Genomic DNA, 14,691 nt, shown 5'->3' with positions numbered 1-14,691 from the left:
GCTCTGCACCGAAGCAACGAGGGCCAAACTCTGCACTGAAGCAACGAGGGCCAAGCTCTGCACTGAAGCAACGAGGGCCAAGCTCTGCACTGAAGCAACGAGGGCCAAACTCTGCACTGAAGCAACGAGGGCCAAGCTCTGCACTGAAGCAACAAGGGCCAAACTCTGCACCCAAGCAACGAGGGCCAAACTCTGCACTGAAGGAAGCAACGAGGGCCAAGCTCTGCACTGAAGCAACGAGGGCCAAGCTCTGCACTGAAGCAACGAGGGCCAAACTCTGCACTGAAGGAAGCAACGAGGGCCAAGCTCTGCACTGAAGCAACGAGGGCCAAACTCTGCACTGAAGCAACGAGGGCCAAGCTCTGCACTGAAGCAACGAGGGCCAAACTCTGCACTGAAGCAACGAGGGCCAAGCTCTGCACCACGTCCGGGCGCACGGCACCTTCACTTCCAGGTGGCGCTCAGTATATTTTTCGGGTCAGGCCTTAGTCCTTTGTTTTTGACAGGAAATCAGTAGAATATTCTAATATTGTGGCTCATATTGATTGTGACATTTAGCAGTTGGTGGAGCTAGCGCCAGTTCTGAGTTGCTGTTTGACTCTGGATGCTAATAACCTTTACGCGCGTTGCTTTGGAGAAACTAATCTATTTAAAGGCATCTTATGATTGACTCACTTACTGAGAGGTTCATTAACCGTTACCTTCTCCTAACCTTGGATGGTTTCGAGGAGTCTGAGGCTACAGTGGTGCCTGCAGTGACTATAGGAGTCTTTGCTCAGAGGAGGCACATAATCTGCTGAACTAATCCGTTTCTATACGTGATGTGAGGGAGATGGACACGAAATTCACAGAGCTCCGCTTCTGTGTAATATGAGCGGATACTATGACAGCTGGCGAGGGAGAATATGCAGTTCACATACAAATCAATATCCTTCCCTGGAACACAGAGCTACAGTATGTTCTGGGTTTAAACGCAGGGCTGCGGAAGGGAATAGACACCAAACACATGCACGCGTGAACTCCACATGCATTTATTGATGGCTTGTTGAGAAGTCGGGTTTTGCTATGGAATTCCCCTCCTTGTCTTGTGCAGCGAGGCATCCAGTCGCCGGTGTTTTCTCTTCCAGCTTTATCTGCGCTTACAGTATTTGTTCTGATGTGCTAATACTAAAACCATCAACAACAAACCCATTTTCAGACGGAGTCGCACACACTTTTTTTTTCTGGAGCGCTCGCGAAGAAACAGTTTTATTCCCGGTTTGATGTATACTTGTGTCGGTGCGTACTATTCCAGCCCTATCCTCCAACAATCAATTTCTTGGAGTGCTGGATACACTTGAGTGATGGGAGCGCAAAAGTAGTGACACTCAGCCATCACGGAATGAAAGCATCAAATGATTGCCTCAGAGAAATTGCTGTATCTTCAAATGTCTTTGAGAATATCTCCCATCCCCGTCTGCTTTTCCCTCCACTTGCTGCTCGCCAACACTTCAGGACTTTCCTTTTGACTTATGTTATCAGTTTGTGGTTCAGTGCGGCGCACAGTCTTGTGAAATGGCTGTTTGGTCCTGCAGGATGCCCATAGTGGAAATTCCATTACTTCCCAGATAGATACTAACCCGAGATCTGGAGCTCCCAGACAGCTGCGAAGGCCTCGCCTGCAGGCTCTGCTCGGCTAAGTTCTAACCGTCGGCTGAAGCAACTAAGCTGGAGCGCTGTTCATAAGGTAGAACGAGAACCCAAACTAGGCTGTTCCACCGCAGTTAAATGAGAGAATAGAGGAGGCAGAATATCCGGCGGGCAGTGGACTCGTTCTTTCCTTGAAGGGTTTTAACATTTTTCCGTGTCCCTCATTTCTGACATCCAGTAAATCAGACCAAACCAGAGTGTCCTCCATCAAAGGACTGCACACAAAGGATTCATTCCCCAGAAATAATAGGTTCTAAACTGCCTTCTGTCATGTGAGCAATGGTAATTAACAACAACAGAGACCGGCTACGGAAGGAACTGAAGTCCTTGAGATCACTTTAGAGGAAGGCAAAGCCGAAGGACTCAAACTGGAACCTTATTAGTATTTCATTAACACGCCTTTTACCTTGTTCTCCAGTGTTGCCTGGGTAATTAACGCTCTGTCGCGTTCTCCCTCAGACCACAGGAGGCTTTTTATGGAAGGCAAACTCTGCCGAGCTGCCGCCGTGCAGCTGCAAACCGCTGCAGACGGTCCTGGTTCTGCAGTCACACTCGCTACGAGCAAAAGCGTTTCACACTGAACTCAGCAACGTAACGGCTGCCGTATATTTTCGTTGTTAAAGCTGTTTTTGCAAGCGGGAAAAGAGGGCAAATCACTTGCCATGATTGTATTATCATTGTTTTCCTCATGGTGTGTATTGCCTTTCAGAGCAGCCTGCTGTGTTTTATTGCCTCCCGTTAATGGAGACGACCTGTAAAGCCAAGTACATTAAAAAGACTTGATATTGGAACAAAATGAAAAGCCTTTACTAATCTCAAGAAAAATATACATTAGGTAAACACATGGTCGTAAAGTCTAAGGGATGTGATTTGCATTCAAATAATACATTTTTTTATGTAAATGCTAATAAAGTGCAAATATCCCAAAGGGCTGAGTTGATGAAAGCAATGATAACAGGTAGAACAGAGCAAGAGTTGCTCTTTCCACGCTTTGTTTTTGTGCAGATGTTTATTTAATTAGTCTCAGTCCCATTCAGCCTCATTAAGATGCAGGCCCTGCGATTTATAATTGCTGCCACGTCACACGTTTGCAAAATAGCTCAGCTGATTAATTGTTACTGTTGCATTATTGTCTGTAATTGGCTCGACTGAACGTCTGTCTGCAGCTTCTTCCAGGTCAGAATCTCCACAGTCCAACCTATACATACAACTCCTCACCGCCTTTATCCAACGTCTCCATCCCTGTTTTCACACTCCATCGGAAAACTGCCCCTGAATGATGTATGAGTGCATACGAGTATGCGGATGTCATTTTTCACCTTGTCCGCTCCCTTTCTGCCCTCCCATATTGGTTGCCAGCCTGTGTGAGCTGCTGTAACTGGGCCGGGAATCCTATCACAATGTAAAGTGTGATCCCTGGTATCTATACAGTATTTTTAATATTCCAGAGTAAATCCACATGATGTATACATCCTTCTGCAGAGATCACTAATCCTCAGTGTCTGACAGTGGAAAGCCTTTAAATCACACTTTTACTTCTGCAGTATTTGGTCCCCTGAAAAACAGAAATATGTCACCTTTCAAATTTAAGAGCAGTGCATCAATAATATCATGCAATTAAGACTATGCTTGGATAAGATGGTTCCTATTTTATGGTGGCACCCTCTGACAAATCTGTACTCCCCGTGCTTTTCATGTTTTGTGTTTACTCACAAAGGGATAATGAGCATCTGAGTGTATCTGAGGTCACTGTGTGGTTATTTAGCATTTTCCCTCTGTGGTGTTACGGCATAAATTAGAAAGAATAGTGTAGAATCTGTCAACTAAAAGTTACACTAATAAATATTTGTTCTGTTTTTAATATTTTCCAGAGGCCTTAATATTATTCTCGTTTCTGTTTTCTCCTCTCTGCTGCCCTTGATGCAGGTAAGCATTTGGGTTTCCTCTCTATATGCTCTTAGACAGTATGAACCTGTAAACTCATCCTCTTCATTTCCTCTCTATATTGGCAAAACATTTTTAGGTAAGTCTTGCTTATGCACATTATAGACATCTATGAAACAAGCCTTCATTGAAATGCATATTTCCGTGCTTTTTTCCATTCGCTGTGTTTCCACAATAGAAGCGCGTTATTATGTGCATGGGATTGTTTGACAAATGTCAAGGGCGCTTCTGTTAAACCGTAAGGCAAGGACGTCATCCTTCACACTTCTTCTGCAGTTCAGAGCTGTTTGGTAGAACAACTCGGGTCTCACGTTGCCATGGAAACTATTGTATTTTGTCTAAGTGCCTCCACATTCAGCTTTTAGATCCCTAACAACTGTGTTGTGCACACGTTTGCATATGAGAGGGTTAATTAATAGCTGCACAATGAGCGTGATGTCTTTGTCCAAAGACAACTGAGACGCTATGTTAATTATTTATGGTTGTAATAGTGGCAGGCAACGCATGCACATACAGTACACTAGCTACAGCGTGACAGCAGTGAATTCCTAAAGGTTGAGGTTAGTGCGGAGCAGAGTCTGAGGAAAGGACAGACTCACTTAACTCAGACGTTTCAGCAGGAATCAGACGAGTGCAGCTCCGAAAGGTCATTAGGATTCTGGCAGGTTTTGATCTGGGCGACTGCAGCCTGTTCCAGCCTGTTCCAGAGAGAAAGGCGGATGTTGGAGCTGCTCTCGTGTAGTTATGTAAGCCAGGATTGAGACCAGGCTTTATAAGAATAGATGACAGCGCTGTTGCACCGTCCTTCAGCCTGGTTCACATTTATCATCTTGCAGCTTCCAGGACCTCAGAGTCACTCGTGTTTCTTGAAATTAGATATTGTTTAGGAACAAATGACCAGCAGCAAAATATAGTCGCAGTTCTACATCCAATGCGTTTATATAGAGAGGGAGGAGGCGCTCAACATGAAGCGACAAGATCAAGTTTACAATTTCAACTTCAGCGCTTACACCCACAGTGAGCACATTACTAGCGGAAAGCATGCGTTAGCCAGTAATGAATTCAGACCCTTGCCCCATCGCTGTCTATCTAGGCCAAGAACCTGCTGGAAAGACTTATTTGCTGTACCTGAATTTCAGCAGGTTTATCTGAAGCAGTGTATCCCTGAAGCAGGCCTAATCTGGGAGGATGACCCACACCGCCCCAGGCTAGATCAAACTCAGGGCTAAAGCCACAGCTCTCCCACAGTCCCAGCTACGCCACCCTTTGATAGTCAAAGGCCCAAATCCTTTAAATGTCGGGCAGACTTTGAGAGACACTACAGCTCAGGAAAAGAAGCAACCACTTGCTGGGAGCTTACATTCTCTGGGGAAAAGCAATGTCCCACTTTCAGAAAAGGGGGAGAGTACCTTCACATCACTTCAGGCACCACTTGGAGGCTGTGGCAGCAGGTATGAGGACATTCATACTCCCAAATGGTTTTGTGAAGGTGGAGAAGTGGCCTCCATCTTACTTCCTCCTGTCTCATGCATCACACTTAGGAAGTGATAGAGGCGAGGGGTCGGCTCCAAAGGGAGTTCAGCCCTCGGTGCACGGTGCCGGCTGACGCTGTCAAACTGCACAAATGGCCGCACTCTCTGTGTTCACGGAACATTTTTTACTGTTGTTGTTGAGGGTGGTGATAATAGTTATGATTTGCATACCTTTCACGTTCTTAAAGAGCGTTTAGTTTAGTTTTATGATGAGCTGTTGCACATTGGGCAGTGGATTCATTTGGCCAGTCAGACACCTGCGGTGAGCGTTGTTCTGCATGTGGCTATGGTGACACACTTAATTTTAATGTTTGTCAGAATAAATGAAGACATGTAGCCCTGATGTGTGTTTTAAAGCTCCCAGTAGTCCCCTGCAAGATAATAGACAGTCAGGCCTGAATGTGTTATTGTTTCAGTCGTGCAGCGATCCAGGGCCTGAGTCCTGCCTGGGTTCAGACTGGGTTTTTGCTTTTACTCTCCATTTTTATGTTCCATGTTGTCATATAGGGGACACACAAAGCAGTTCAGAGAGCTTATGGTCTTATAGGGCTCTTTCTGGGGGGGCCGTGGGGATAGACAGCTCAGAAGTGGATAAATGTTTCATTGCTGTTGGGCAACAAGGAAAAAGAGATTTTCCTGGGTGTCGAAGTGGAAGAGATGCCATTGGGTGGGTGAAAGAGACGAGGTGAAAGCAGGACACGTTGCCCAGCAAACAGTGAGGGGGAAGTGGAAATAGAAAGGATGGAAAGATGCTGTAGAGGGAAGACACATAAATATAGATGAAATCAGAGGAGGTGGGAAGGGAGGGATCAACGACTGATGAATGAAAGTGAATAATGTGAGACAGAGACAGAGAAACGTGGACTCGGATCCTGACTGCATCTGCACCAGGGATTATTCTTTTGTGGCTGCTGTTAGCTCATGACACGATAACGCATTCGCAGACGGCGACGGCAGATGTCAACAAGCTAATACAGACACATCTATTGTGATTTATTTGGCAATCTGGGGACGAATGCTGCAGAATTCATCATTAATGACAATCCTGATCTACAGAGAAGGAATTGGCATCATTTTAGCAAACAGTACTGGATAGGTGCCATTATGCAACATGGCCCAGTGTCGTGTGTCCAGAGGGAGCTCATTTTTAATTTAATATGAAGTTGGAGAAGTTACTTACCCGACGGTTTTATCTCATTTGGATTTAGGGTCACTTAAATTAGAGGAGACACCAGAGAGAATGTTCCTGCAGTCGCTTGCCAACACGACTGTATGTAGTTCATGAGACATGGATCCCAACCACAGCAGCGGCTTTTCCCTTTGAATCCGCGCTCCCACACCTCGGGGAAACCCGGAAGCGAGACGGAACTAAGAGCCCACAACAGTTCCTCGTCTCTGCTCTCTAACTCGCCTCGATTCCTGCTTCTCTCACTCATGTGAGAGAAAGTCTGAAGTAGGTTAGCACTCGGCGCCTGCACAAGGGAGGAAATTGAAATGCTGAAATAAGGAGTAGCTTGGGAGAAGATGGAGGAGCTATAACCGGGACAAAATTGCCCCGCCATGATGAGAAGGAGAGTCATATCTGCTTGGACACAGGGGAGTTCCTCCACTGGCCAATCGCGAGGCGTGTTGCCATCTTTTATTCTTCATTCCAATCTCAGTTTAGTGTCAACACCAGCCTTATGAATAGTTCCTTTTTTTTCCCTTCTTCTACGCTTGTTGCATCCACATCCCCTGCCAAAATTGCATTGCCACGCTGGGGTGTACTGGTTTGTGAGTGTAGGGATTTAATATACTTGAGAATGAAGCGGGCGTCCTCCTCTGCTCCGCTCTGTTCTTACCAGAAATTACTCAAGGGATTTTGATCGAGCCGCAGGAATTCGAGCTGCAACTTCATTGGCTCAGGCACGAGGACGCGCCCGGCCGTAGCCTTAGCCATAGCATTAGCCTTAGCCGTAGCCTTAGCCATAGCCTTAGCCATAGCCTTAGCCGCATTAGCACATGGGGACGCTCTCCTGTGGTATGTTCATGTTCAGCAGCATCACCTTCAGCTTCCTGCCGCTGTCGCTACACTGTCGCTCTCCCTCTTTTCCCCGAGTCACTATCCTAATTTCAGCTCTATGCCGAAGCGCCTCACGCCCACTTCCTAAATTGGATAACGGAAAACAATGTCCACTTCCTAAGCAATCCATTTCTCAAAATCCATTCGGTTCGAGCTTGAAAGACACACGCTGAGAACAGATGACAGTGACGTTGATGCTCTGGCTGTGTGGCAAATAGCTTGTTGTTTCATGAGAATGTGAAAGAGACATGGACGAGTGGCACAGACAGTCCCAATTCATTAACCCGTAACGGGTGGCAGGTCTGACGCGCAGCGCTGCTTTTGAAGGCTTGTCACTCTGCTGAATATTTTATGCAAAGCCAGGTCTCTCTACTGTAACATATTCCTTCCAGCTGCGTCGCAGACAGTACAGGCTCCATTTGTCTTGTCCTCGCTGCGAGGCAAACCTCCCCCATCAGTCTTAATGATAAACACATGATTTGCCAGAGGTCATTTTTTAAAAATAAAAAGTCTTTAGTTTTTGTCTTTTATAATTTCCTGATGACTGATTCATAGGAAATGAAGTTCATTTTATATTATTTTTTGTTTGTTGCTCTGTATTCGACTGCTGCTTTCTGTGCACATGTTCCTGTGCATAAACTCCCTGGAGAATCTACACAGAAAAGGGTTTAATGGATAAGCTTGGGTCAAAGTGGCTGAAAGAGCCATGTGGTCCTGATGGCTGCGCCTCCACAAGAGGGGTTGGAAATGGAGAAGGAAAAAACGTACAGTAGGTTTGCTGCAGCGGTACGGTCTAAAAGCCACGTCTACAGTAATACCCAGAGTCCATTTCTACATGCACCCACATGCAGCACAGCCCAGAGAGAGGTTCAGGGCTTGGGCTTCACTGCATCAAAATGCACTGTGCCAAGTCAGAAAAGACGGGCCGGTCCCCAGACAGGAGCAAACACGCTGATCCAGGAACAGCAGCAGTCAACCACTGTAGTGATGAGTGGCTCGGTCCCAGGACGCTACAGGAGGGAGCGTGAGTCGAGGCCTCTCCGGTCCGTTCAAGGCTGGACCCAACTCAGATTAAAGGAGCTGCTCGCTCACAGAAGAGTCATCTCTATTATCACGACTTCATTGTCAGTCATTGTTACTGTAGTCTACTAGTTGCTGATGACCTTATTATTGCAAAATGGAGACACCACCAGCACATAATGTCATTACCATCAATGTGTCTTAGCATCAGAGCTGGAGGTAATGTTCTGTTTTTATATATAGCACCAAAACACACCAAAGTCGTCTCCAGGCACTTCACCGCGTGAGGTCCAAGGCCTGAACACAAAAATACAGTTGAATAAAACACGATAGACAGAGCAACAAATCCCAGCTGAGCAGCTCTAGAAAGAAAAGACGAAGCACGGGTGGGTTGGAGGAGCGAGCGAGCGGGTCCGGCGGTACCTGCGGAGCGGAGCGGCGCCGAGCGAGAGCACTGGCTTTCTTTATTGTGCGAGATTACAAGTCACCGAAGACGTGTGGGCCGCTAGAAAGTGATGCACAAGGAGAAGGGAGTAAACGAGAATGTGGGGGTGTTTATTTGATCACGATGATTACCGCCGCTCTTCTGAGACGCCGACCCGCCTCAGAAACAACGCGAAGACGTAACCCAGCGCCACAACCCCCCCCGTGATTGACTGGACCGGCGCCGGCTCATTCTTTCCATGCACATGCTCTCTGTTTGGGCTTATTTACTGCTCCAACACACCGGCAGCCCACCTCAGATGGCCACGCAGCACTGTAAAGAGCCAGCAAGCGAATCAGTAGTTACATTTTAAATCAAAGAAATGGAGAGAGGGGTTTTTAATGGACTCCACTCAGTGTGTCTGTGAAAAGATTAAGCCCCCGCTGACTGGGAGGAGGCTCGATGTCTCTCCCCGCAGAATCAACACATGAAAGAGCTCCGCTTCCCCGAGGCCATTCCTCTGTTGAACAGTGTGCCGGCGCCGGACCGGCCCTCGCGCTCCACACTTTGTGTTGTGACGCAGTGGATGCAGCTGAGTGTGTTCAACACATCCAAACATGCTCAGATCAATTTATGCTGGACGTACGGCGCTTCCACCAGCGTTTTGCCCATGAGGCTGTTTATTGTTAGCGCTGCTGTGAAGCCCTGACGTACTCCACATGTCCATGAGCCACAGTCATCTTTCTGTCTTTATCGACTTCATGTTGTTTATATATGAGCCCAAGTATGAAGCTACGTAACCCAGGATATGATTTGCATTTGCATTTGGTTCTCAGGTCACAAGCGTCTTTGTTCAGAGGTAATTTGTGACATTTCCTGCCTTTCTAATGTGCTTTTACACCATCAGTTGTCTGGTGGAGAGGAAGGCTGGGTAGGGAGTCAATAGCTCTATTAGTTCTTCCACAGCAAATCCATACTATAGGAAGGAACACTTAATTAAAGACAAAATACAGGCCATCATTATGAAGACAATGAGGGTCAGTCAATCAAAAACTGTCCTGATTCACGAGCGTTTGAGGTGATAATTATGAGGCAAAGCCAAGAACGCCCTCTTCAATTTATTATGTGTATTTTTAGTATTAATTTCCAATGGTGCAAATAAATGAAGGTTTAAAATAACTGATCTTTGGAAGGTTTTGGTAAATGACTGTTTTAAACCAACCCATGAAAAGGCCTTTTTTAGATGACACTGAAGCGAGCGTGGATGAAGCCGGCCTCACGTCGCCCACGGGGAGCAGTTCCAGCGCCGGCGCCGGTTGTAGGTTATGGCTTTGCTGATGCTACAACAGGAATTGTCCAGATCGTGCTGGAATCGTGTTCACCTTCCCCCAGAGTCCAGCGTTAGTGGATTTCATGCAGTGAATGGGCTTGAAATCCTCCACGGCCGCAATCAGCGCCGGCAGAAACCAGCGGGAGAGCGCGCCACCTGTGCTGCGCTCCCACATCTGCATTGTTTCCCCGCGTAGACGGGATCCACGCACATCCAGGTTTACGGGCAGGTAAACTCTGAGCGCGTGCGCCGCCAGCGCCGCCGCTGCTTCCTGCGTCGTCGCGATGCACGCAGATGTGCTCCACGCGCACATTTGCTGCAGCGTTGGCGCTTTTATTAGGTTTCAGACAGACTGAGCGATGTCAGGCGCCCAGTGCTCACCCTCCTCTCTGCAGCAATCTATTCTTACCTAATTATTTGGTGGGGTGGACTTGAGACCTGCCTTAATTTGCAACTACGCGGTGTGCAATTAATCAAGGCCCTTGCTAACTGACAGCCCTAATGGATGCACTCAGCTCCTCTGTGATTGTCTTCTGACTGCCCGTTCCTCCGGTGCGTAGCCGCAGAATTTGGACAAGCATATCCTTCAAGAGTGGCTACACATACGAGAACACTTCCCCCGAATTGAATGGTGGGGTGGAGTGCGGAGCGAGTACATTCATCTTTGCTTACCCACACCCACCTCTCAGTCGCGCCGTGGTAATAGCCATGCTGGTAATATCAGCCTTTGGTTCTTGATGATACCAAAAGGCCCGTGCTCGACTGAAGCGTCCGCGGCAGCAATTCAGATTGACTTTAAACACATCCTGCTTTTTGTTTGCTTTGTTTTTCATTTGAGCAGAAGAGTAGAGGTTATATGCTTACATAAAAGGGAGGAAGCGAGTGGCATTGAGACAAAGGCAAGCACAGGTGCTTTTAAGGTTTCCAAACAGTCCTCTGGCACTTAAGGTTTCTCCCGCACTCACACGGAGAGAGAGCGAGGATGCTGCCTGAGGTAATGTAATGACAGATATGTGGCTGCATTTACACCTGGAAAAAAACTTTTCAGAGAAAGTCTGCGTTCTCCAAAGATCTGACCCCTGTGAGGGTGTGATGATGTGCTCTGTAGAGCATTAGTTCTAAACTTTGCGGATACAATTCAAGTGCATTACACCTTCAGAGAGACCTTTTTATGCTGGATCTCAGGGTGAGATGGTGGAACTATAGGCCTCATCACGGCACTTAAAAATCACAAGCACTTTAGCTGTACAGCCTCGTAAGTACCACACGAGTGTGTAGTATTTCTTAGGTAGACGTAGTTCCACTTTGTATCTCACATGGTCTGTTGACCTTTTCACATCTTCTCCAGCCTTTTCTTTCCACCCTCACAATAGCTTTGTCAAATCAGCTGGTAAAAATACTGTAGTTTCAGTTTTTATGGTTCCCATAATCTCATCTTGAATACATATTTCATAGCACAATTTCTTTTTTCTCTTTGAATAAGTGCAAAATTATAATTTTAAAATGACTTAACAGTTTGTAAGGATTCAGATGGTGCTAACGGTCCATGATAGAATCCCAGACACAGTCGTCATTGTCTACTTCCATCATTGTTTCTGCTTTATGGACCCACAGGCAGCCGCGAATGACAAATTACTGAGGGTACATGATGAGGAGTTGCTGTAATGAATCGCAAACAGTGCCAAAGAAGAAAGATGGGTGGAGACAGCCGAGTGCCAATGTGACGGGTGAAAGCGGGACGAAATTCCCGAAAGCAGCGGCGCTGATGTTGTTGCTTCTGACAGCAGTGCTGAGGAGTGCAGCTCAACCCGCAAACTTTTTCCCTATGTAAAAGCCCCGGATGGCTGCGAGCCTAACAAGCTTCTTTAAGCGCTGTGCCAGTTCCTCTTTCCCTCCATCCGTCTCTCCATCAGACCCATCAGGAGATTTACGGAGATGAGACTTTGGACCGGTTCGCAGCGGTTGGCACAAATTAATAGCACAACCTGCCGTCAGTAAAATTTCACGATTTGACTCTTTTAATGTGCACTAACTGCACTCACGTCGTCGGCAGTGGCTGTGTTATTTCTCCCGGAGTCTGTGTGGGTGGTCTCTGGGTCCTCCCGCTCCCTCCCACCGTCCAAAGACGTGCCATTAGGTTAATTGGTGATTTGAACTGGTATGAAGTGCCTGTGTGTGTCAGCCTGTGTTGGACTGGTGACCTGGTGACAGCTGGAATTGGCTCTGCAGCACTTAGGTTCCATAATGGATGGATGGATATTATAGTACTACAAGCAGTGGTTCCACTGAGGATGCTGTCGTCGTCTTCTCCTGTGTTGAATAGATGTCCCTGATTAGTAATTAAGTGCAATCATGTGAATTGTTCCTCATGTGATTTAAAAATCCATCTACTTCTGTATGTCATACTTGTTGTTGTCCTCTGTTTAATAGAGAAGCTCCCTGGCTGGTTTTCTATACTGTAGTCACACTATACATCCACAGTCCTTACTTCTATGTGATGAAGTTAACAATAATTGAATTAACCTTTTGATATAACCCCGAAATTGCATAACGGCGTGGCCGAGCCTCGCTGACGTTACTTTGGATTAAAACATGCACCAGATGGCATCTGCTAATCCAACTGTGACAGCATTGCTTGAGATACCAGTGACCAAAAAACTGCCCAAAATACCACTGCCGACAATGTGCGCCTCGACCTTTGTGGTCTCTCTCCCAGATGGAGCGTGTACATTGATGGAAAAGCCCCAGGGTTATGGTGATATGAATGGCCAAGTGCTGACCTTTGACTCTGCGGCGCTTTACCCCCAACTGTGAATAAATGACTCTAAAGGGCCCCATCCCTGAGCATTAATGTGCTCAGCAAAGCTTCAAGCTGCTCACAGGGAGCAGAGTGAAAAATGTGCCATTAAGTCCGTACAGTGCAGTGAGACAGTGACAGTAAATGTTGGAACAGCTCTTTTAGGAGCCCTGTTGCTTTTGTCGTTCACAAATCAGCTCTGTGTTAAGGGCACGAAAGGTAACAATGCAGGAGCCGGGCTGAGATTAAACACAATGTGAAGTAATGAAACGTATTAATCAAGTTGATAATTGCTACCGGCACATTTTAATCAGGTAAAATTAAAGGTAACAATTTAAACTAATTGAGTAAATGAGCAAGTCTCAAAAGAACATAATCATGAATGTTCTGAAGTTCTGAAATCCCAGTTTGTCTTTTAGAGTATTTAAATATTATTAGTACTTGCAGTAGTATCTAGCTAAACGTATTTATAAAACACAAGATACGTAACTGTGATGAATGTATTATAGAGATTAAGCAAATTATCTGTTTTCTTCCTAATTAAATGGGATACATGAACTGAACATAAAACTGAGGCAAAAACGAGCCTGAACGGCTGAGTCTGTTAGTTCCCGTGATGCTTCTCTCCTCGTGCAGCAGCCGCCCGCTGTCGTCTGGGCCTCGGAGGCCACAGCAGGAGCAAGTGAGAGCGTGGACGAGAGCCGTCCACAGAGATCAGGATGGCGTTGCAGATGGCGCGCGCTCACCCACAGAGCGGGATCCAGTTGGTCTCACAGGGAACAGCGAAGCGAAGCCGTGATGCGTTCACGTGCGTGGGTCATTCAGCTTTCCGAGGATCCCCTGAACAAACACAGTTCAGGAGGATCCACGAGACAGAATGTTTAATTCTCCATCTAAGTGAGTTGTGATTGTCTGGTCACGGCTGTTCCGAGGCTCATCATGCTCCAGGATTGCTTCCTCACAAAAGCAAATGTGCGCAGCTAAAGGAAAACCACGCAGACATTAAGCATGAAATAATTTCAGTTAGAAATTGCCATTTTCAATTCTCTCCCGCGGTCCCATCCATCATCGGCCAGCGGCTGCCTGTTATCGTCGGGCGTGGATCCAGACAAAATGGATGCGGCTGATACGCTTCATATTCTGCAGCGGGAAGATAAATAGTCCAGATATGTTTGTGCTTGTACCGGCGTTTTGCCGGGCCAGCGCGTTCGCAAAGTGCTGCTGACACCGTCGGGGGGGAGTCCCCGCGGGTCGCTGGGCATCGAGGGGGAGCGGGTCGGAGCCGACAGGTGGCGGCGCCGCGAGTGGAGACGCGGCGCTGACGTCCTCGCGTCGGGAGGCGTCACGTGTGCGTGTGAGTGCAAGGCGACTCCCCCTCCCCCACCCGCCCCCCCCTTTTGGCTCGGTGCACGCGAGACCCTCGGAGGCTGAGAGCGTTGCTTAACTGTAGGGCCCAATTAAGCAGGAGCGAGGGAGGCGGGGGAGACGGGTGAGGGGATGGGAGGCCGCGCTCCACGGCACGGAACCCGATCCCGCTTTGCTTTCTAGGCGTGTGACGCGCCATCGCCGTCGCCATCGCCGGCCCGCGCTGCGCGTTCGCCTCCCGCTGAAAGCCCTCGTTCGTATTCCCGTCCACGTCTGCATCAGAAGCCCCCGAAGGGCAGCGCTGCGCAGCCAGCGCTCCAGCAGCAAGGCTGGTTGGAGTTAATTAAATCGGAGCTAAGTGAAGCGGCGGAGCTGGGTGGGAGGTAATGGCCGCCCGTCTCCGGCTGCGACTGTGGAGCGTCCTATCCAATGAGAAGGCAGCAGTGAGCGGCGCAGGCAAACAGTTGAGGAGGACGGGGGCAACACGCCGTTAAATTGAACGGGAAGGATGTTTAAGGCCGGGCGCGA

At 47.7% G+C, this 14,691-nt stretch overlaps 1 protein-coding gene across 19 annotated transcripts in view; it reads left to right on the top strand.

Moving 5' to 3' along the window:
• The window catches only part of lingo2 (leucine rich repeat and Ig domain containing 2), a 251,085-nt gene that overhangs the window by 213,105 nt on the left and 23,289 nt on the right, over nt 1-14,691 (top strand). For 14 of the 19 annotated variants that reach the window (XM_055512306.1, XM_055512305.1, XM_055512310.1 and 11 more), the window contains one exon: nt 3,561-3,615. The exons of 4 other annotated variants lie outside the window; for them this stretch is intronic. In XM_055512306.1, the coding sequence (XP_055368281.1) occupies nt 3,610-3,615 (6 nt within the window). In that variant the 5' untranslated portion in view covers nt 3,561-3,609. Of the gene's footprint in view, nt 1-3,560; nt 13,805-14,691 lie in introns of those variants that run through there. One more of the 19 variants, XR_008695836.1, reaches the window with a different exon arrangement.

This window comes from Betta splendens, chromosome 10 (genome assembly GCF_900634795.4).
Source record: "Betta splendens chromosome 10, fBetSpl5.4, whole genome shotgun sequence".
NCBI lineage: Eukaryota > Metazoa > Chordata > Actinopteri > Anabantiformes > Osphronemidae > Betta > Betta splendens.
The sequence above is the reverse complement of the archived record's forward strand: the minus strand, read 5'-3'. Positions and strand labels throughout refer to the sequence as shown.